We start from the raw sequence: 25,358 nt of genomic DNA, 5'->3' as shown, positions 1-25,358 counted from the left end.
GCTCTCTGCAGATAACAATACTGGATTACTGAAGCTGGGTGTACTGTAATTGTTCTGTTATATCAACACAGAAAATACTTCCACATAGCTGTTCATGTCAAGAATATTTTAGATGATATTTAACTTTGAAATGAATTGAGTTCTTTAAGGTGAATGTCTGTTTTGAAGATATTTCCCCAAACATTCGAAAATTATACACCCTATTAATGTAAATGTTGTTTGATTGGAAATACACTTTCCATGTAATGCATTTTTTAAATTGTAGTTTTAATTCTGTAATATTCTTGTTAGGCAATTAATCTCAAATCAACACTGTACTCATTAATTATTTATTCTTGCCTCTACCTTTTGATGTATTGACCACAAAAAGATATGAAACAAGAAATTATTTTTGTTGGTCTGGCGAATAAATCAAAATTACATAAACAAGATATATAGACCTGTATGATATAGACTCTTCTAACATGTCTAAGGGTGGTGGGGTAGCCTAGTGGTTAAAGTGTTGACTCATCACGCCAAAGGCCTGGGTTCAATTCCCCACATGGGTACAATGTGTGAAGCCCATTTCTGGTGTTCCCTGCTGTGATATTGCTGGAATATTGCTAAAAGTGGTGTAAAACCATACTCACTCACGCAACATGTCTATATGATTATTGATCTGTCATTCAAACAGAAAATCATCCATGGTTGTAAACACATTGAAATACAATGAAAAACAAAAACCTCCAGGGTTGAGGCTATAACAAGGTCCTTTTAATATGTTCATATAGTAATACACTTGTGAAGATCCAGATTAGAATTGGTCTTCAGTAACCCATGCTTGTCATAAGAGGCGACTGACGGCATCGGGTGGTCAGGCTTGCTGACTTGGTTGACACATGTCATCGTATCCAAATTGCGTAAATTGATGCTCATGTTGTTGATCACTGGATATGTCTGGTCCAGACTCAATTATTTACAGACCGCCGCCATATAGCTGAAATATGCTGAGAGTGGTATAAAAGTAAACTCACTCACTCACTCACTCATTTGCTAATAGTTCCATGTTAGAACAAAAAAATACAAAATTTGTAACTAATGGTGAAAATTAGTATGAGTGTTCTTCACTTCTCGGGGACAAAACTCTCAGAAGGAGAGTCCTGTTGTGTCTTCATGTTGTCCGAGTGATTACTGGTTAATTGTAGGCGCTGCCAGAAAGGAGATTATGTAGCTATCCTGAGCTTCCAATTATCCTCTTGGGTGTAGATGGTATCTGAATATATGCCATAATAATGTGTTTTTGTCACGTTTGTTTAATTCATGATCTGTTTGATTGTGAAAATTGCTGCATTAATGAATATTAGAATAAATAACACCTGGCACACCACAGTGCTATATGTTACAGTTGTTCGAAACTGGATTTATCAATGTAATATTAATCTCAGAATATTTATAGGTCTCGAAAATACTGTTGCATTGGGTCAGTTTGGTATGGATGTCACCTTTGGTTTTGTCTAGAATCATAGTCTAACATCTGTATTCAGAGCTAAACTTGGGAATATTTGTATAGAGAAATTTAAAAAATATATTCCGTTTCAATTATCCACTTCATCACTTGCTTGCTCTCTTGCTCGTTCGCTCGCTCACTCACTCACTCAAAACCAACACACCCACCCACTCACTCACCAAATATACAGTACTATATTCATTTTAGCAATTTGTAATAAACTGCATCATCATAAACTTTTAGATTCACAGTAAGTCCAGTGAGGGCAGCAATAGTTTGTTTTCTGACAATTTCTTTCACCAAACTATAACCCTTTAGGCAATGTTGCAAGAAAAATGTTTGCTTCAATGAATATTGCCAGGAATGGAAGATTCCTGGATATCTGAAGTCTGAGTAAGTGGATCTGTACTGTTCCTGTGTTGTAGAGAGACTATTCTTATGCTAATGTACAGACAATCTAATCCTGAGAGGAACACGGCTGCCCTTTCCCCAAGGCCAGCTGAGGTCTGCTCATCTGAGGGTTACAGAAAACAGCTGCAGATGCCACTATGCTAAATAGGTAGCCTCCTTCTCTGCTGTACCTTGGGGACCATCTGATGAATCCTTTTATCGGGGCACTATTTTTGTCTATGGGCCCTACCTTATGATGGACTTGCTTTGGCTATATATAGAGGTCACTTTTGTCCTCAGTGACACACTGCTGCCCCTGACCTGGTCAAGTGTGACCTCAGTGACCTTTGACCTGAGCCCTAGGGACCCAGCTGTCCTGGTATGACGGGAGTTAGTTTTATGAGACTGTATTATAATTATTTGGAGTGTCCTTTTTCTGGTTGATTAGATCTGAATTCTGTTGGAGAGGACACAGAGGTCATCATGATGGTGGTGATGGTGATGGAAACAGTGGGGAGTAATGTTTAGGAGGTAGGGTAGCCGAGTGGTTAAAGTACTCACTGATGTTGGTCAAATGAGTGAGTTTAGTTTTGTGCCGCATACGATGACATGTGTCAACCAAGTCAGCGAGCCTGACCACCCAATCCCATTAGTCACCACTTACGACAAGCATCGGTTACTGAAGATCAGTTCTATCTTGGATCTTCACGGGACTGTTGGTCAAAGAATAGTTTTGATGCCGTAGATGAGTATGATGTGTGAACTCCGTATCTCCTCAGCTGTAATATTGATGGAATATTGCTAAAAGCCATGTGTCAATGAGTTCTGTCAGTGCAGTTGCTGAAGTGATTGTGTGGATACACTTGTGGAGATGCTAAAGACTGTTCTGAGTCAGGGAACAGAATATTTTGTCATTCATAATGAAGTGTATTATTTCCATTCATTGGTATTCACTCTTGGGGATAGTTTCTCTTGGACTCCATTTGTCACATAGTGTCACTCCTGAAACAGAAGACACTTCAGAATGGACAGTATAGTAGTCGGCTTGAGGAAATGGTTCATGAACCTTCACTTACTGCCGTCTGCTTACAATATGGACTGGTTTTCCTTTCCTTCCAAATGTGATTGTCATACTAAAGATCTGGTGAAATATGTGGTTAGTTCCCTCACTCATTCAAAATCTCCTATTCAGATCATGTTACCTATCCCACCCCCACCATCACCAGCCTTCTGCCCTATGTAAACATCTGATTGGTGCCTCCCCAGTACACCCTTTTGTAGACTTGCACAAGTCTCTAAGGTAATAATTAATAGTTAAAATGATCATTTCTGAGAAAAATAACCATCTTGGTTCTTTAGGTCACTAATCTAGACTTGCCGCTTTAAAAGATAGAATTACTATATATCCTTGAGCTTAGCATTCAGTACAGCCTTGGAGCAAGGTTAACCCCATTGTACAATCCAGCAGTCTGACTAGTGCCCGATCCTCCAACTCCCCCTCTGTCCAACCAGCCCCCTGACCAGTGCCCCATGCTCCCCCTCTCCTCCACCAGCCCTCTGACCAGTGCCCAATCCTCCAACCCCCTCTCCCCACCCAGCCCCTGACCAGTGCCCCATGCTCTCCCTCTCCCCACCAGCCCTCTGACCAGTGCCCCATCCTCCAACTCCCCCACCAGCCCCCTGACCAGTGCCCCATGCTCTCCCTCTCCCCACCAGCCCCTGACCAGTGCCCCATCCTCCAACTCCCCTCTCCCCACCAGCCCCCTGACCAGTGCCTCATGCTCCCCCTCTCCCCACCAGCCCCTGACCAATGCCCCATGCTCCAACTCCCCTCTGTCCAACCCAGCCCCTGACCAGTGCCCCCATCCTCCCCCTCCCCACCAGCCCCCTGACCAGTGCTCCATGTTCTCCCTCTCCCCCATCAGCCCCTGACCAGTGCCCCATGCTCCCCTCTCCCCCCACCAGCCCCTCTGACCAGTGCCCCATCCTCCAACCCCCTCTGTCCAACCAGCCCCTGACCAGTGCCCCATGCTCTCCTCTCTCCCCACCAGCCCTCTGACCAGTGCCCCATCCTCCAACTCCCCCACCAGCCCCCTGACCAGTGCCCCATGCTCTCCCTCTCCCCCACCAGCCCCTGACCAGTGCCCCATCCTCCAACTCCCCCTCTCCCCCACCAGCCCCTGACCAGTGCCTCATGCTCCCCCTCTCCCCACCAGCCCCTGACCAATGCCCCATGCTCCAACTCCCCTCTGTCCAACCAGTGCCCCATGCTCCCCCTTTCCCCACCAGCCCCTGACCAGTGCCCCATGCTCTCCCCTCCCCCATCAGCCCCTGACCAGTGCCCCATGCTCCCCTCTCCGCCACCAGCCCTCTGACCAGTGCCCCATCCTCCAACTCCCCTCTGTCCAACCAGCCCCTGACCAGTGCCCCATGCTCTCCCCACCACCAGCCCCCTGACTAGTGCCCCATCCTCCTCCAACTCCCTCTCCCAAATCAGCCCTCTGACCAGTGCCTCATGCTCTCCCTCTGCCAAACCAGCCCACTGTCCAGTGCCTCATACTCTCCTTCAGTCAAACCAGCCCTCTGACTAGTGCCTCATGCTCCCCCTCTCCCCCACCAGCCCTCTGACTAGTGCCCCATGCTCTCCCTCTCTCCCCACCAGCCCTCTGACTAGTGCCCATGCCCTCCTCAGCCCAATCAGCCCCTGACCAGTGCCCCCATGCTCCCCTTCTCCCCAATCAGCCCTCTGACCAGTGCCCCATCCTCCAACTCCCCCTCTCCCCAACCAGCCCTCTGACCAGTGCCTCTCGCTCTCCCTCTCACCCACCAGCCTTCTGATCAGTGTCTCATGTTCCCCCTCTCCCCCACCAGCCCCCTGACCAGTGCCTGATCCTCCAATTCCTCCTCTCCCCCACGAGCCCTCTGACCAGTGCCCCATCCACCCCCACCAGCTGTTGAGGCAGATGGGGGGTTGCTCCAGTTCATTATCGTCATCATGTCATCAATGACTGCGGTCACTCTTGTTGGCCTCCAGAGGATCTAATCTGGACATGGGTCAATCACAATCAACCTCTTGTGTCACCACTGGACAGTCAGTCACTGGTTGTCATAATTGCAACTTTTCAAGTCAACTAATACAATCTTTACGGCTAATTGACTCCATTTATGGGACCGGATAATGAGCAACTGTCAGGATTTAACAACAGCTAAATATTTGTAATGGCCTTCAGTTGTGGAATTACTAACAAAGCTTTATTTTCCATATATAGCAGAAAATATTTTCATTAATATAAACTTACATTTCAAGTAGTATGTAGTTACTGTTGTAGAGGTCTGACCTATTCATACAGGTCTCATGAAATTTATTCAATATGTCAGTTTTTTTAAATGTAGACAAATTTGTCTGAAAAACAAAGGGCCAAATTCTGTTTAGAGAAGGGAAGCAGATAAGCTCTACATAACACAAGCATGCAAGATTTAAATACTCAAATATAAAACACAAACTGATTGTTTGTTCAAGTTCTGGACAACCATCAGTGGATGTAAGCTGGAGGATCAAGATCAAGTCGCATGTATTTCTGTGAAAATGGTGCCTTTCAGTGGTTTATGTGTTTGTTGGCTCAACAAACCTAATGAATTGTGTTCCAATACAAGTGGGGCGGTGGGGTAGCCTGGTGGTTAAAGCGTCAGCTCGTCACACCGAAGACCCAGGTTTGAATGCCCACATGGGCACAATGTGTGAAGCCCATTTCTGCTGTCCCCTGCCGTGATATTGCTGGAATATTGACAAAAGCGGCGTAAAACCATACTCACTCACTCCAATACAAGTACAGAAAAAAAATTGTTTTAGGTCAGCTAGTCCATGGTTCAGTTCTCAAGAGAAGATTCAGAAAAAGTATTACTCCTACTTTGGCATCAGGCATTTGATGGAGGTGTATGAATGTACATGATTGATGGCTTTTTTATTTTTCATGGTTAGGAGGGACTTGAACCCATCTGTGGTGCATCTTATCCAAAGACATGGAACTTCTTGCTGCCCTACTGGTAGAATAATGCTTGTAATAGTGATATTTTATTCAACTGGTCTACTTCTACCCGTTGGGAACAAACTGTAATGTAGGAGTTATCTGTCTTGGCTGGCTGTAGTGGACATACATTGGAACTCTTTCTATACTTCATTCATTTATAACTATTGTATATTCAGAGCTGTGATTTCAACTCTAGCTATGAAAAAGCAGTTATGACATTATTTTTGCTAAAACTGAAAGTAGATAGCTGCAGTGAAACTAATTGTACAGTGTCTCTCTCTGCTGATTAAAAAAGGGCACCTTACCCGTTAAAATCCCAAGCACAAACTATGGTTTCTCAAGTTACAATCAAACAGTGCCCTGTCTGTGACAGGTGAAAGTGTCACTATTCTATAGTGTTGTCATCACAAAGTTTACCGAGTTTACTAACTCCACAAGGGTTTCAGACCTAGAATAATGTAATTGGATCCAAATAAGCCCTGATTGGACAATACACCTCAAGTGTCGACACACACACACATTGAAATCCTTGGTCTAACTTAGCTTCGTAACTGGGTAGGCGGGTACGCTACTTAATCCACCCCGCGCTGGTGAAGAGGGGTGTAGGGAAGCCTCGTGTGACAAGATAAGGAGGGGGGAAAAACCGCGAGTGTCTATACTGATCTCCGTTGCCATTGGTGTTTGTTTTACAACATCTCACAGACAGATGTGAGAGGGCCTCAGCGAATTTTAATGTTATTTTGATAATCTCAAGCTGTTCTGTACCTCACACCTTTAACAATACACGCCGTGTCTGGCTACTCAGAGCTTTGACTTGCCCCTCACAAAAAGAGTCCGTTTTCTCAAGAAGATGGATGTTTTTATAATGAAGATTTAATGGCAGCTGTGGTTAAAAATTACATTTTTACTTCAGCACAGAATAGTAACAATTTATTGTTGTTTTGATGAAGATGATTTTGAAGTGATTTGAGTGATGATTTGGCAATATTCCAGTCACACGAGCAAAATCTTTACACATTGTTGCACTAATGTGGATAACCAATCCTGGGTCTTCCATGTGATCATGTACTATTTACCTCTACATACATAATATTAAATAAATAAAATGTATTATGATTCTCAAGGAATTTTAAGTGATTATTTTTTTTGTAATTAATGTATCATAAATATTAAGGATATATCTTTATAATTAGACTAATTCTACAGCAAATTTGATATTTTTATATAAATAATATTTCATTGAATACCGGGGTAGACATTTTTCTCATCTGTATATACAAAATGTCAATATCATTTATTGGAATTTCCAGATCAGGATCCATTAAACAAATACGATTTCAGGTTGTTGTTTTCTGTAACACTGAACTCGACCATGACAGGGTGAAATGTCTGTATCAATCGTTACAACACAATTAACAATCATTACAACACAATTAACAATCATTACAACACAATTAACAATCGTTATAACACAAAGACGACACAGCAGTGTAAGTCAGCTCAGTCATTGCAGGACACCAACATCTGCCGTAAACTCTAAGACATTTTCAGATGGCACCATGTAAATAATTGACAGATTCCACACAATGGCCATGGTCAGGTCAATAATTAGAGACATCATTATCAGGAACAGTTATTGATAATCAATTTACTTTTTTGAAAGACATATCTTTAAAAGAAGTCCAAACAACAAATAACGAGAAACATCTTGAACATTTTCACAATGATGAGATTCTAGAGCTGTGTCGAAAGAAGAAAACAGTTCTTGTGGGGTTTAAATATTTTATAACGCCAACTCTCAATGGTGCCTCGATTGGCTAATTTTTCCTGTAATGGTTATAAGTTACAACAATGGGTGATGCCTCTAATTCTTGGGGACAAATTGCAAATAATTACTGTGTCATGTATATTTCAACACTTGTCATTCATGGTCTTATTAGGATGTAGTATTATCACATTTGCTAATTAAAATAATTAACGATTTCTGTGTTTAACTATTGTTTGCTTATAATTGATCAAACATAACTGCATCTGTTTGTAAGGAAAGATTAATGAGTACATTTTCGTTAAAGTATTTTCCCAAGATGATTGGATAAGTAACAAAATACATCCATGTTACTAAACTGTATGTTGCTGAAAATAATCATGTGCACTTCAAAATTGAATTAAGCCCCCGAAATACAAACATTGTCAGAATGGTACCTGGCAGAAAATAGTCGGAGAATCACATCTATGGTACCAGCTTCAAATACATCAGTATTGATTAACCAGGTCTTGTCTTTTTTGTTTAATTTTTAGCCACCATCAAACCTTGTACATTGTACATTATTTTTTTCCAGCAGTTTAGATAAGCAAATCTATATGAATTTGTACTGTGTACATTGTTTTGTCAAGCATTTTAGATAAGCAAATCTATATGAATTTATGTTTTCATGTTGCATGCATGTTTTCTCACTATAAACCAATATATATGTTTGACAGTGTCTGAGATACAGATACATGACACAGGGTACCACGAATACTAAATCATGTGTGTGTGTGTGTGTGTGTGTGTGTGTGTGTGTGTGTGTGTGTGTGTGTGTGTGTGTGTGTGTGTGTGTGTGTGTGTGTGTGTGTGTGTGTGTGTGTGTGTGTGTGTGTGTGTGTGTGTGACTGACTGACAGAGTGTTACTAACATTAAACTTATATTAGTGTATTACACAGAGCATCACGAACATTAAACCATACATATGAGTATGACAGAGCATCACAAACTTTAAACCATACATTTGAGTATGACAGAGCATCACGAACTTTAAACCATACATTTGAGTATGACAGAGCATCACGCACATTAAACCATACATTTGAGTATGACAGAGCATCACGCACATTAAACCATACATTTGAGTATGACAGAGCATCACGCACATTAAACCATACATTTGAGTATGACAGAGCATCTCAAATATTGATCCACTTATATTTGAAAATACCAGACATCCATATCCTCTATTTGTTTTAAAAATAGGCTTGTTCTCAACCTTGTGAACATCTTTGATAATTTTATACCAATATTTCAATGTTTATTCAAACTAATTAATAGTATATGAGAAGAATATATACCGGTAATGTGATATATACTGTTAGAAAAAAGTAATAATATTTTCTAATGTTATTGTTCTGTTTTAGAAATCATCTTACCATCAGCAGTGGGAGTAAGAATCTCCTACATTATTGAGTTTATAAACTAAGTTCAAAACAGCAAAATAAAAATATTAATGTTCACAGCAGTTTGTGGGTATTCGCGTGAGCTGCATGTTTAAAGTGTGTTTTGATGCAGATCAAGGAGAGAGAGCAAGTGTTATAGAGACATAAACTAAGTGATGTGAATAAGTGCCTGCCTTTCAAGCAAACAATACTGCTCTCGCTATCAAGCTGATCGCAATAGAAACAGCACAATGGAGTTGGACCATGAATCTTGTGCCACCTCAGTATTTCACAACAGGGTCATTGTGTGCTGACGTGAGGCACGTGTCGACGTTTCACCCAGGGTCAGCTGGGGAGAGGATCCATGATGACAATTATGTTTCCTGATCAATTGAATCGCCAGCGTTTTTCGCAACAGACTAGCGAGGGCTGGTTGAAACAGCTGGTCCGTCTTTGAGTCGGCCATCATTAACACCTGGTGGTCTGTAGGTTACAAGAGCGCTCTAGACCCATGGATGGAGGCTGGTTTTGTTTTAACAGCTCTGCAAATCACGGAGGAACATCTCTGAATTGGTGTATTTAGCTAAATCTGTCCTTAATCCAGATTTGTTTGTTCATATAGGCTGTTGATCATTGATTAGTGCTTAATTTAGGAGGATTTGATAGCTTAAATGTGCTGGGTATTTTTTCTTGGGGATTGAAGTGGGAGAATAATAGCTGAAACAAAAATGGTTGGTTAAAAATTGAATTAAAAACATGTTTTCTGAGACTGTAGTACATGGTGCTATTCATTTCAGGGTTGGGTTTGTTTAGTTGTAATAGATAAGAATGTGGACATATAGCTGCAACAAATTACCTGCATTAATATATTCAGATACCTACTTTTCCAAATGATATAAAAACAAGGTGTGCTGTTTTTTTATTTGATAATGTGTATTAAATCCAAAGGTCTCTCTTACAGATCCTTGGCATATACCTAATATAAAAATCAAACCATCCAATACTCTCAGCTGCCTATACTCATCACCTTCTCAGCTCCAGATGCCTATACTCATCACCTTCTCACCTCCAGATGCCTATACTCATCACCATCTCACATCCAGCAGCCTACACTCATCACCCTCTCAGCTCCAGCAGCCTATACTCATCACCTTCTCACCTCCAGATGCCTATACTCATCACATTCTCACCTCCAGATACCTATACTCATCACCTTTTATCAGCTCCAGCAGCCTATACTCATCCCTCTCCCAGCTCCAGCTGCCTATACCCATCCCCTTCTCACCTCCAGCAGCCTATACTCATCACCCTCTCAGCTCCAGCAGCCTATACTCATCCCCTTCTCAGCTCCAGCAGCCTATACTCATCACCTTCTCACCTCCAGCAGCCTATACCCATCACCTTCTCACCTCCAGATACCTATACTCATCACCTTCTCACCTCCAGCAGCCTATACTCATCCCCTTCTCAGCTCCAGCAGCCTATACTCATCCCCTTCTCAGCTCCAGCAGCCTATACTCATCCCCTTCTCAGCTCCAGCAGCCTATACTCATCCCCTTCTCAGCTCCAGCAGCCTATACTCATCCCCTTCACCTCCAGAAGCCTATACTCATCATTTTCTCAGCTCCAGCAGCCTATACTCATCATCTTCTCACCTACAGCAGCCTATACTCATCACCTTCTCACCTCCAGCTACCTATACTCATCACCTTCTCAGCTCCAGATGCCTATACTCAGCCTATACCTCATCTGCCTACTCTCACCCTCTCTCACTCCAGATGCCTATACTCATCACCTTCTCACCTCCAGCTGCCTATACTCATCACCTTCTCACCTCCAGAAGCCTATACTCATCACCTTCTCACCTCCAGCAGCCTATACTCATCACTTTTCATCAGCCTATACTCATCACCTTCTCACCTCCAGCTGCCTATACTCATCACCTTCTCACCTCCAGATGCCTATACTCATCACCTTCTCACCTCCAGCAGCCTATACTCATCACCTTCTCACATCCAGATGCCTATACTCATCACCTTCTCACCTCCAGCAGCCTATACTCATCACCCTCTCACCTCCAGATGCCTATACTCATCACCTTCTCACCTCCAGCTGCCTATACTCATCACCTTCTCACCTCCAGATGCCTATACTCATCACCTTCTCACCTCCAGCAGCCTATACTCATCACCTTCTCACCTCCAGATGCCTATACTCATCACCTTCTCACCTCCAGCTGCCTATACTCATCACCTTCTCTCACCTCCAGCAGCCTATACTCATCACCTCTCTCACCTCCTATACTCATGCCTATACTCCAGATCACCTTCTCACCTCCAGCAGCCTATACTCATCACCTTCTCACCTCCCAGCCTATACCTATACTCATCACCTTCTCACCTCCAGCAGCCTATACTCATCACCTTCTCACCTCCAGATGCCTATACTCATCACCTTCTCACCTCCAGCAGCCTATACTCATCACCTTCTCACCTCCAGATGCCTATACTCATCACCTTCTCACCTCCAGATGCCTATACTCATCACCTTCTCACCTCCAGCAGCCTATACTCATCACCTTCTCACCTCCAGCATGCCTATACTCATCACCTTCTCACCTCCAGCAGCCTATACTCATCACCTTCTCTCCAGATGCCTCCAGCATCACCTCTCACCTCCAGCATCACCATCACCTTCTCACCTCCAGCTGCCTATACTATCACCTTTCCAGCTCCAGCCTATACATACTCACCACCTTCTCACCTCCAGCAGCCTATACTCATCACCTTCTCAGCTCCAGCAGCCTATACTCATCACCTTCTCACCTCCAGCAGCCTATACTCATCACCTTCTCACCTCCAGCAGCCTATACTCATCACCTCTCACCTCCAGCAGCCTATACTCATCACCTTCTCACCTCCAGCAGCCTATACTCATCACCTTCTCACCTCCAGCAGCCTATACTCATCACCTTCTCACCTCCAGCAGCCTACACTCATCACCTTCTCACCTCCAGCAGCCTATACTCATCACCTTCTCACCTCCAGATGCCTATACTCATCACCTTCTCACCTCCAGCAGCCTATACTCATCACCTTCTCACCTCCAGCAGCCTATACTCATCACCTTCTCACCTCCAGCAGCCTATACTCATCACCTTCTCACCTCCAGCAGCCTATACTCATCACCTTCTCACCTCCAGCAGCCTTATACTCATCACCTATTTCTCTCACCCTCCAGCTACCTATACTCATCACCTTCTCACCTCCAGCAGCCTATACTCATCACCTTCTCAGTTCCAGCAGCCTATACTCATCACCTTCTCAGCTCCAGATGCCTATACTCATCATTTTCTCACATCCAGCAGCCTATACTCATCCCCCTCTCAGCTCCAGCTGCCTATACTCATCACCTTCTCACCTCCAGCAGCCTATACTCATCACCTTCTCACCTCCAGCAGCCTATACTCATCACCTTCTCACCTCCAGATACCTATACTCATCACCTTCTCAGTTCCAGCAGCCTATACTCATCACCTTCTCACCTCCAGCAGCCTATACTCATCACCTTCTCAGCTCCAGCAGCCTATACTCATCACCTTCTCACCTCCAGCAGCCTATACTCATCACCTTCTCAGCTCCAGATGCCTATACTCATCATTTTCTCACATCCAGCAGCCTATACTCATCCCCTCTCAGCTCCAGCTGCCTATACTCATCACCTTCTCACCTCCAGCAGCCTATACTCATCACCTTCTCACCTCCAGCAGCCTATACTCATCACCTTCTCACCTCCAGCTACCTATACTCATCACCTTCTCACCTCCAGCAGCCTATACTCATCCCTTCTCACCTCCAGCAGCCTATACTCATCACCTTCTCACCTCCAGCAGCCTATACTCATCACCTTCTCACCTCCAGCTACCTATACTCATCACCTTCTCAACTCCAGCAGCCTATACTCATCACCTTCTCACCTCCTAGCAGCCTATACTCATCACCTTCTCACCTCCAGCAGCCTATACTCATCACCTTCTCACCTCCAGCTGCCTATACTCATCACCTTCTCACCTCCAGCAGCCGATACTCATCACCTTCTCATCTCTGAAATTATGAGATTTGAGGGGTCTGAATACTTGAGGTATCCTTTATAGAATTATTTTTATGTGACTTTGATTTTCGGTAACTCTATTTCAGGGATGTAAAGTTAGCCAGTAAATCAAACAGTGCTCAATATTTAATTTACTGATTGTCTTTACTTGAGATATGTTATGGGATACTTCTGTGGTGTGAAGCTATTTCACAGTGTAGAGTTGATGATGCCATCTTCCTGATACTGATGAACATTGGTCCCTCAGCGCTATTCCCTTGATTGATGCTCTGCATCATTTTGTTTTCTTTTAGACACTATGATATGATTGAATAGAAATACTGTTCAAATCTCTGCTTAAACAAACTCACTTGCCTCAAGCTACAATATGCAAAGGTTAGCAATGGGTGTTGATGAAATATGTACATGAAGATATAGGGCTGCCGAGAAAAATATGTATTTTGAAACCTAATTCAAAGTAGGGTCTTCCTGTATGTTAAATATATTTATAGGTCACCTGTTGTTGGAAAAGCCTGTGTGGGTTATTAAGATCATTTTAAAAATTGAAATAAGACCATGGTTTAATTGGTTTCAGTGCTACTGATCTTATTTCCCCATTTTGTTCTTGGCACTGGATCTCACAGGTCCACAACTAGTTTATCCAGCAAAACAAAGAAAGCCAATTATTCCTTGTTCATTTCACACTAGGGCAATGTACCAATACCGGGTATTAGTCTCTCCCTTACAACTCGGATCCAGAGAACCACAATCTAAGCAACATGCAAATTTGGTATTCTGATAAGATTTAAACCTGATAATATACTACTCCAGATTTAAAGGCAAGAATTTTATGGATGTCAACTTCTTTATTTTGATGGACACAACGTTTCCGAGTATATTCACCTGATGAAGGAGTAAGAATATGCTCGGAAACGTTGTGTCCATCAAAATAAAGAAGTTGACATCCATAAAATTCTCGCCTCTATATGTATCACTTCTCAAGGCTCTTCAAAGACTCTATACTACAGTTTTGATAGGGAAATCAAATGTGTCATTCTATGTACATAGATCTGGCATAATATGAGAATCTGTTCAGCGTATTATGGAAGTTATCCCTGTCAAACATTGAGTGGTATATGATGGATAGATTTCACCATATGTAGTGTTTCCGTTGCCGATACCATATCAAACAAAATTTTACATTACAGTAGTTGATCAATGAAATGCATTTCACCAGGTCAGAAAGACAGAATTTGTAAACGACCATTCTTCACGTAGATAGCTGAACGTGATGAGCATTTATGAGCTTGTACGACATCACAAATTCACAACACATTTTGAAATGCCCAGCCGGCGTGTTTAGTGGTATTTAATTGACACCTATTGTCATGTGACTCCGTGTTCAGGTGTCGCAGCGATGCATCAACGTGGATTAATCACTCGCGTTTTCATACCATGACATGAATGCTCTCCAGGGGGCACTGTATTGCTATCCATCACTGTTACTTTCGTGGTCATCATTTTGACTGTGAAATCCATCCCAACTCCTGGTGTCCCTCATGAAACATGCAGCATGTATATATACATGTGTGATGCTTTCATATGTCAATAAATATTGAAATTGACAATTTTCTGGAATGTACATGGTTTCAAATGACAGAGGAATTTGTTGTCCTGAGTGACTGCACTGAGGAAATGGAACCTTTTGGATGAACTGATGTATTTTTGTATGTTAGGACTGTTTTATTTCTTGGTTTCTTAATTAAAGATATTTTGGTCAATTTGCTCACTGGAATCACAGGATAAAAGTTAAGTAGTAAAGTGGTAGACGTTTAATGGATTTGTGCACTTGATAGGCTCAAGATAGCTTCAGCTTTGTCCCACTCTGAAACATGCATGTTATGCCTTGTACGCCATGGCTTTCAAAAGGATTGTCAATGACAAGTAAACAGGTACCTGGTAAGAAGAGGTGGAACATGAGCACATGCATTACACACGTCTATCATCATCAGCAGCAGCATCATCATCATCATCATCATCATCATCATCATCATCATCATCATCATCATCATCTTCGCTATCATTGTCATACTCTTCATTGTCATTATAATGATGCAGACAGACATATATGAAATTGTAACCAACTGTAATCACCAAAATCTTGACACACAACACTTGACTTAGCAAATGGCATTAATAAGATAAATCCTTTCTGTCAAGCGTTTTTCAACAAACATCAGTGTGAGATCAGTTTCCAGAAAAATAAACCTTGTAAAGACACTTCCTACCTTTGTGGAAAGTTAAATGATCTGAGGAATAATGTTTACCAACTATTCTTGAAAATAGCTAACTCTCCTGTGGTTTAGTATTGATTTCAGTGCTCAAGGTATCATTCATTCTAAGATGAAATGATATATCTGAGTATTTATCTAAAAGCTGTTTTCAATTTGGGAATCATTTAAAAGTCTTGGTATTCACTGAAGAAGAGTAGAATCCTTACTTCGTTGTTTCACATTTAAATGTTAGGATGTCGAAATAATACTTCAGTGCAGTATGATCATTCTAAATTCAAGCTCCCATACCCTCTCATCTTGATACTATCTAGTTTGATTTGATATGAAAATGTTCCCCATCAAAAGGTCTTAAAGTGACCTATAGAATGAATGAAATCCAGATTTAAATAACTTCATAGATTAATTTTTTAATACTGGAACAAGTAAGAGATAAAAAAGTGTCTCTCATTAGTAAAGTTAGTAAAGCTTCTGAATCCTGTGTTTCATAGTGTAATATAATTGCAAGTCTGCTCTTGCCTAATGAAAAGGGACTAAATGAAAAGACTTGAAAATCAGTCACCCGTGACAATACCCTTTCATTAGTTTCACTTTATACTGCAGTCAGGATTTCACAGTTGGTCGCACACTAACAGCAGATATCCGATCACAGGGGCAAATCTTTTGACGATAACCCGGTGTTCACAAAAAGCCGTCTCCAGTGTTTTATACTATTATGAGTATTATCTGTGGGATCATTTGTGTTTTCTAACCTTCATCTGTCATTGAGTCGACACTTTGAATAATTTACGACTTTGACTGTTTCAGTTTGGTTGAACTACGCTGACCAGCCGGGACAGAGCAGATATCCACTGTTCCGAGGACAAACAGCAGGTCCGACAGCCGGACGGCCAGATTGTAGGTGCTCCTGCTTCATTATTGATGTGATTACGTTTGATTAGTTATTCATAGGCTCGCGACCAACAGATAACATTTGGCTGCAGGCACGGTGGGGCTGGCATCGGGTGGGGTGCTTTCAAGGGGCGATGGAACGTGACCAATCAGCTCTCAGCTGACATCTGGCTAGCAGAAGTGTGTCTGTTTGTCATTACAAGGTTATACATTGGTTATTGTTATCGTAGTTATCGTTGGTAAATATAATTTTCCCGAACACTGTTTGGGACAAGGTTTACTTAGTGATGAGGCTGAAAAATTGGAATAGGTTTTAAATCAGCCGTGTTCACGATGCCTTGTCTGAAGGATGATGGGACATAAAGATGTCATTTAGTAATCCTTGTGTAGCGATGGTTGTCTTTTGATGTAGACTGTTTGATGATGTCATGGCTCTATTTTGAAGGATTTTTGATGATTATGATCACTTGGGATTTCAATTTAGTCATACATATTTTTTTTAAATTTTAATCCCTGAATGAAATTTTACTGTGTTTTGGTATGATTACATCATGTGTGAATGACAATTGGTTTTAGGCCACTATGAATCATTGTATGCCAAGGGCCTGGTGGTTGATGAGTTTATTCAGCCCCACAGAGGTACAAAGTGTGAAGCAGGTACCCTTCATATTGCTTTTGTAGCATATAACCCAACTCACCAACTGTGCACAGTGGTTCACCTTAGCTGTTTGAATCATAGACACTAAACAATGAGTGAGTGAGTTTAGTTTTATGTCGCTTTTAGCAATATTTCAGCAATATCAGAGTGGGGGACACCAGAAATGGGCTTCATGCATTATACCCATGTGGGGAATAGAACCCGGGTCTTTGGCATGATAAGCGAACGCTTTAACCACTAGGCTACCCCAGCATCCCGTCCCATCAGTCATGCTTGTTAACATCAAAAGCACTGACGTCTGTGATTTGCTTTCTCTGGTTTCTCATCACGTCATCATCAGGACAAAATTGGACATAACTGAAATATAAGATTTCAAAGTAAGTCAATAAATTGATCATAGCTGGTTTGAGATGTTTTACGATCTTTTAATCTCTAATTAGTGAATTGCGAATGTTTATTCTTTTGTATTTGGAATGGTTCATACAAAAGGCTCCTATCAGAGACATTTTGTGCCGAATGTAATACAGAAACAATTTAAAGGCACAATATATCATTTTTGTTATTTCATTTTTTGTGTCAAACACTTGCATGGCTTACCTCATTACAGATAACCACCATCTGTGTCTGCGTATATTAATGTGATGCAATACACAAAAACACATACTAGTGACATCCACTCTTCTACCCAGAGTTCCATGCGGCAAGCTAGCATAGTATCTCTGCCACAGGCCAGAAAAATGTGACAATTCGTCACATCTTGCACCGTCCATTCAATATAATTTACATATTTCTCAACTCGTTTATTTTTGACGAGTCTACACAACTAATTAAACATCTTTGATAGAATGGTTTAGTTTCATTGAGAAAATATCCTAAAACATGTAACACTATTTCGGTTTGCGTAGCGATCCTTTGTTTACATAGGTTGTAAGGTTCCACGTGCTGTCATCGAAGCTGATGCAAACGATGCAGCCAGTTTTATATCTAAATATGTACTGTCATAGACCTCACTGTCGCAGTTGTGGAAGAATATATATGTAACAATGTAAAACATTATGAAGAGAGCGCCAAAAAGCTTTCATGAGTCCAGTCTCTTCTTATTATGAATATGCGTGTTTGATTACAAACAAGAGAAAAGTCCGGTCACGTGACATGCAAATTAGCCTGTGGCAGTGATGTTATGTTAAGTCATCGCTGTGCCGGAGTGTGAGTGACATCATGTTGCATGTACACATAAACCAGTGACATGATGCTGTATGTACACACAAACCAGTGACATCTTGTCTGAATGTACACACAAACCAATGACATCATGTCATATTACACCCAAAACAGTGCAAACAGGATCTTAGGTAGGACTGGTATGTGAAGCTTTAAATTAAAAACTGCCAATGCATGAATTTATCACTGATCTCTCTCTCTCTCTCTCTCTCTCTCTCTCTCTCTCTCTCTCTCTCTCTCTCTCTCTCTCTCTCTCTCTCTCTCTCTCTCTCTCTCTCTCTCTCTCTCTCTCTCTCTCTCTCTCTCTCTCTCTCTCCTCTCTCTCTCTCCTCCCTCCTTCCATCCTGCTATAGAATACGATTTTTTTTTAATTTCAACAACAAAAAATGTTTTACTGCTGAAATATTAGAACCTCCAATATTTGTCTGTTAGTAAGAAAATTTAAACTCAAAATCTAATTAAGTTTAAAAAAGGAAGTTGCATGGGTAACAAAAAAAAACAAAGTTGGACTAGTTTGGTTTGTAATGATGTTTGGTTGTTTCAGAGTATGGAAATAATAATATGAATGTATCAAAATTATCTGCTCTGAAGTAAAAGAACTCTCAATAACAAGTAGTGTCATTATATTGATTTAGGGAAACAAAGATCGACCAATGATGTGCACAGAAGCATTGACCAATGTCATCCACAGAACACACCAAACTCTCAATTCATGTCTATTGCCCAGGTTGGTTTTAAGCGAGAACACAGCTTTTTGTAGAAGTTGGGTGCACTTCAACATAAAACATGCATGATGAATCCAAATAATTAATGAAATATTGCATGTTTTGTAGTCGTGTTTTTTTTGTCCAACACTTAAGATCAAATGATTTTGTTATCTTTCATGTCTCTTTTGTATGTTTGAATGATATAATTAAAGGGGGAGTGTAAGCCCTTCCACTGGGTTTGTCTATGTGAGTGTATGTCTCCTTTTTTGTAGGGTTGCATGATATAATTAAAGGGGAAGTGTAAGCCCTTCCACTGGACTTGTGTATGTGTGTATCAGAAAGGAGCTATTTGTTTCTTGTCTTTGTTTGGTTTTCAGATTAGTTATTTGATACCGTCAATCAAATTACAAATGGAGATAATTTAATTTCTTTTTTCATTTGATGATTAAACCAGTGTAGAAGGGATTAAAAAATGTACACAACTTCAGATGGAACAAAACAACTGTCAGGAATTATAAAAATGTGTTTATTTGAATTTATCGAATGATTGGTGTTTCCTTTGGCACTTAAAAAAAATATCAGAGAACTAACCACTTTTTGACAGAAGTAAAATTGTTTTTGTATAGTAAAATAGGTAGGAAACCATTACTTTTGCTGTCTTCTTCTGTGATACTGAGACGATTGGAACTCCTAACTGTAACGTAACTGTATCAGTGGAAGTCGCAGTAGCTGAGGGGGTTAGACTGCTGATTTTGTGTGCTGGCGATTGCGAGCCTGACTCTGTGGGTGTGGGTTCGAATCCCGGATGGACGCAACCTTACATAAAGTACTAGAATTTCTACCTTACTGAAAAAGTGTAATCCCAAATATTACATATGTTATAACTGTAACATAGATTTTCAGTAGTCATGGTACTACGATGGCTTTGTGCAGGATACATGGACTTGCATTTTGATAAATCTAGCGCCATGCTTGTGAGTTTCAGGATCTGATATTGTAGGACTTTGAATTTTATTGAACAATTTGATTTGCTACACAGTTACAAACCAACCACAACATTGTCACCTGTCCAATTTATAACAATTTTTGAGAAATTAGAATATTCATTGAAAAACTCACTGACACACACAAGAAAGTTCTCCTGGTTCACCTCCTTTACCCAATTTCTTTTTCATTATCTCCATGAGTGATTGGTCAGTAAAATGTGCATGAAAATCAAGGGCGGGTATTTCGAGATCCTGAAAACCACCGGAATAGATCCAGGGGTTGTAAGTTGACTGAAATCCCTGCCTCGGAGAGATGGATGATGCTACACCTAACAATTCAACACAACATCAAATATTCTACACATAATTCAATTTACTGTTAATTTGGAACAAATCTGTATTACATAGAATCACAATGTATGGCCACATATATAGAGCACTGGTTGTATTCCATGTATAATATAACCCATAAACCTGATATACTACTGTCCTAAAGACTGACTCTGTACTGGGGGATAAATATACAAACAGTTTCCTTCATATTGTAGTCATGGTAACAATAAACTTTCGTAGGGGTCAAATTAAAAACATGATTGAAATAAATGCAGCATGATACTTTTTGAAACCATTTTCTGCTGCCAATTAAGTGTTCTACTTGCATTATGTGTACATGTGGTGTTATGACACTGTTAAGTATGTAATATATGTTTTCAAGCAACAGCTTGTCTGCAGTGCGTATGCAAGGCCACAACATAATGATGTATAGTTAGATGATGTTCATATGCAAATGGGCATGGACACATATGTTCCTTAACTGAACAAAAACTTTGGAAGCGATGAGTATGTGGTGGTGAATTTTACGTAGGATTTTAATATATGTGTGTATGTGATAATATTGGTATCCACAGGCTGTGAGACTTAATTCAGACATGATTAAAGTACAGTGTTTATTTGGGATTGCAGTGTCGACAGGTGGGCCTGCTGTATGAGAATGGACAGGTGAAATTTGCATTATATTAATGTGGCATTCTGTACATTGATATCAGTGTCTCCACACAGCTGGCTTACTTACCAGAGGATATGCATTGTCATCTTGACATGAGCTGCATATTGCTCTTGTATAGGGATTGGTTTGCTGGTTCCTGTTGGTGTTACCTGCTATTTTGGTTTTTGTAATAAATCAGCAGAGGTATGCGTATCGTCCAAACCCTGGTCGACCCTGGTTCAAAAATAATGTTTGACCAGAATACATCAGGGGCTGCCACATGACCCATGTTGGTGACCATACCATGTGTTGTAGATACATGGACAGCATTTGGAAATGTGAAATTGATCCGAACCACCAAAATAATGACTTTGTAGACATTTGGAGTCAGCTGTCTATAATCCCTAAAACTCAAACACCAATGTTAAGAAACTAACAAACGTTACAGTATTTGTGGAAAGAGCAGAGCCCTTATTCTCAGAACATTCATAGCCCTATGAATTCTTAATTTTGATCATAGAAAATGTGTTCAGAATGGGCTTAAGAAGTTTGTAGGGCTACGAACGTTTCGAGAATAGCTGCCCAGGTCCTGTGCAGTTATCTTACTACTGACAAATAAGTCCATGGGCACTCACTCACTCACTCACTCACCAAAACCCCACCCACTCACCTACTCACTCACCACCACTCACTCACTCACTCACTCACTCACTCACTCACTCACTCACTCACTCACTCACTCACTCACTCACTCACTCACTCACTCACTCACTCACTGTTGGAGTAGCTACAGTATCAGGATGTTTTTCCCTTTATGACCTGTTTCCAGACAATGAGATATGTATCTGAAATAGTGCCTGTCCTCGTCTTGCATACCAGTTACATCACATTAACCACTTATCTTACATAGGTACAATATTGTCTGGTGAATCAATCAAGAAAACTCTTCTTCAGTGTTATGACATCACATGAATTGCCGTTATTTATGTAAACCATTTTGTCAGTTCCATACTGTCTCATATATTTATTTTCTTTAAGGTATCATTTATCAGACACTTCAGTGTCATCATTATATGGCCTTGTCGTTTTTGTAATACTTTAAGGCTGTAGGTAGCCAAGTGGTTCAGGTGTTTGCTCCTCACACTGAAGACTTTGGTCTGGTTCTGTACATTGGTAAAAAGTTGTATGACTCTTCTGGTATCACCAACTATGATACTGTTTGAATATTGCTAAGCTAATACTCACTCATAATATTCATCACTATATTTGTATGGGAAAAATATTGCTGATGCGGCGATGTATATTACCTCACTCATGCACTCATCTTAATAATCATTAGATTTACTTCTGCTCTTACATAGTTTTTATCAATGTATAGAGGCAGGTTTGAATAAGTTCGTTTCCACGACAATTTTTGTGTTTTTTGCAACCTTTTACTGTAACTCGCTATGAAGGCTCGTCAGGAAGATGGCAGCCGTGTCAGTGTTTGAATGTGGAACTGTAGTGCGAACTTGATGAGGGGCGCTCAGGATCGGAGTGGTTAATTTTGCTATTCAATTCATGTCACGCTCATTACAGAGCAGGGAAATCAGCGGCAATTCTTTCAGCAAGATAGGTATCGACGTGGACCTAGCTTGATGGTGATTTCAATGCCAGTGGAATTATTTTGCCTAAATGAGAAAGGGGATTTTTTTCGTCTTTTGAGATTGATCCCAAATGACGAGTGAGATCGTCAGATGTTTCTGTCCCCTTTTGCGAGTCATGTCCGGCCCAGCGTTGGTTGAGAACACTGATTGCGTAGTCCGGGCAGAACACTTGTATTTCCTATGGGAGAATACAACAGCTGTGGTCCGATGGATTTCTTCCTCTGCTTCTAATAGGAGCCCAAAGATTGAACTCACCACTCCAAAACTGTTTATTTGGGGCATGTCAGGTGCAAGAAAGAAGAATTTTCTAAGCTTCTAATCAGAAACTCCGCTAATAAATAATAAATTCTCTGACATTTAATTTTGTTATCAAGGAAGCTTGTTGTGGTTGGTTTTCAACTTGCATGGTGGATGTACGTTACTTCAGTGAGTCTAGCTCAGCTGTCCTCGCCAGCACATCTGCAACAAAAAGAATATTTCCTCCCTATTCCATGTGCTCCTTGCAGCATTCTGATTGGCTGAAGGGCTTTGGGAAGAAAACTGACATTAACGATGGGAGATGGTTGCTGTAAAAAGTAAAACAGGGTGCGAAATTGGAAACTGCTTATGAAATGGCCACACAAAGACTTACAGTACATCTCATGTCATAATACAACTGGATAGTTATATCTGGTCCATTTGGTCTGGATAGTTTTATCTGATTAAAATATATTCCAAACATGGTTAGTTTGTTCAAATATGTTAAATATTCTTGAAAATTCTTAAAATTTTACTGTTAAGTTTAGTAAAAGTCTTGATTGTTCTGCTTTTGTCCATGACACATGCATTATTTTGTGTTCATTACCTGGCTTGTCTCCCTTTCAGAATGTTCCCATTTTGATTTTTTACATACATGCACCCTATTTGGTTTGTCTGCTGTTTTACTGGACTGTTGTTTTACTTGCACCCTATTTTGCTTAGCTGTTGTTTTACTAGACTGTTGTTTTGCCTGCACCCTATTTGGTTTGCCGTTTTTTTTGCCTGCAAACATTTTGCTTGTCTATCATTTTGCCTGTATGCTTTTTTGCTTGTCTCTTGTTTTGCCTGCACCCTATTTTGCTTGTCTATTGTTTTGCCTGCATGTGTTTTTGCTTGTCTATTGTTTTGCCAGCACCCTTTTTATGCTTGTCTCTTGTTTTGCCAGCACCCTTTTTTGCTTGTCTTTTGTTTTGCCTGCATGCGGTTTTGCTTCTCTGTTGTTTTGCCTGCACCCTATTTTGCTTGTCTATTGTTTTGCCTGCATGTGTTTTTGCTTGTCTATTGTTTTGCCAGCACCCTTTTTATGCTTGTCTATTGTTTTGCCAGCACCCTTTTTTGCTTGTCTTTTGTTTTGCCTGCATGTGTTTTTGCTTGTCTATTGTTTTGCCAGCACCCTTTTTATGCTTGTCTCTTGTTTTGCCAGCACCCTTTTTTGCTTGTCTTTTCCTTTGCCTGCATGCTTTTTTGCTTCTCTATTGTTTTGCCAGCACCCTTTTTTGCTTGTCTGTTGTTTTGCCAGCATGCTTTTTGCTTGTCTATTGTTTTGCTTGTACCCACTGAGGGGGGTCTATGTTACCATTCTCAGCTGTGTATATTTGTAGATATTACAAAGGGATCCATACACTCGCAGAGTGCATTGATCAATTGATGTGCTATTGATTCATTGATTGGCTCCTCTTGTGTTGTACTCAACAGCAGTCTTGCATTCTAAGAATATTTGCTGTTGGCAAATGAATCTATTGAGTGGCAAGAATTAGACTTCATTACACAAATGTACAATATTTCATATGTACTTTAATGTCATATTTAGCTGTACATGACATGCAGTGGTGAATTGAGGATAATTACATTCATACTGACATATAAGATAACCTTTGTTTTGTGGAAAATGATGAAGATGGTTTAGTTTTCAACCAGAAAGTACATTGTCAGTGTTTTATAGATATGAAAGTGGATACATTAATTGATAGTTTGTAAGAACAATATGATAATCCATGTGGGTCTTTTTTGTTTGAAATAATTGGTTCCTGAATGTCCAAAACAAAATTTCAAGTTTTACATGTAACAAATCAATCATTTGCAGGAAATGCAGACTTGCAGAAAGATGATATATTTTGAATAAGAATTGTATCCCTGTTTAATCCTATCCATTGTGTAGCATTGAAAGAAGAAACATTCTTTATCGAAAACACCCTTGACCACAACCAAGAATATTAGACACATTTTCCTTTACATGCACTTAAGTGGAAGCTGCGGTGGCTGAGCGGGTTAGGCATCTGACTTTGTGTGCTGATGATTAGGTGCCTGACTATGAGGGTGTGGGTTCGAATCCCAACAAAAAGTACTAGACAAAAGTACTAGAATCTATACTTTACTAAGAAAGTGTAACTCCAAATATAACACATGTTACATTTGACCACTTTCTAAATGACATTGTGAATTCATTTATATGTTGTTTAGCTCTGATTAGAGGGTCAGTCTGTTGCTGGTTACACAATGTGTGACATATATATGACATGTGGTTGTGATTAGAGGGTCAGTCTGTTGCTGGTTACACAATGTGTGACATATAGATGCCATGTAGCTCTGATTAGAGGGTCAGTCTGTTGCTGGTTATACAATGTGTGACATATATATGTTGTTTAGCTCTGATTAGAGGGTCAGTCTGTTGCTGGTTACACAATGTGTGACATATATATGTTGTTTAGCTCTGATTAGAGGGTCAGTCTGTTGCTGGTTACACAATGTGTGACATATATATGTTGTGTAGCTC

At 40.7% G+C, this 25,358-nt stretch overlaps 1 protein-coding gene across 1 annotated transcript in view; it reads left to right on the top strand.

Moving 5' to 3' along the window:
- The window catches only part of LOC124262907 (protein CBFA2T1-like), a 149,475-nt gene that overhangs the window by 37,754 nt on the left and 86,363 nt on the right, over positions 1–25,358 (top strand). Inside the window, 1 exon segment of the mRNA XM_046697504.1 lies at positions 16,281–16,370. Coding sequence (XP_046553460.1) covers positions 16,281–16,370 — 90 coding nt within the window.

The sequence above is a fragment of the Haliotis rubra genome, unplaced genomic scaffold (genome assembly GCF_003918875.1).
Source record: "Haliotis rubra isolate DU_JTF1 unplaced genomic scaffold, ASM391887v1 Scf12, whole genome shotgun sequence".
Classification (NCBI taxonomy): Eukaryota; Metazoa; Mollusca; class Gastropoda; order Lepetellida; family Haliotidae; genus Haliotis; species Haliotis rubra.
Note: the sequence above shows the minus strand (reverse complement) of the source record. Positions and strands in the feature narration are given on the sequence as shown.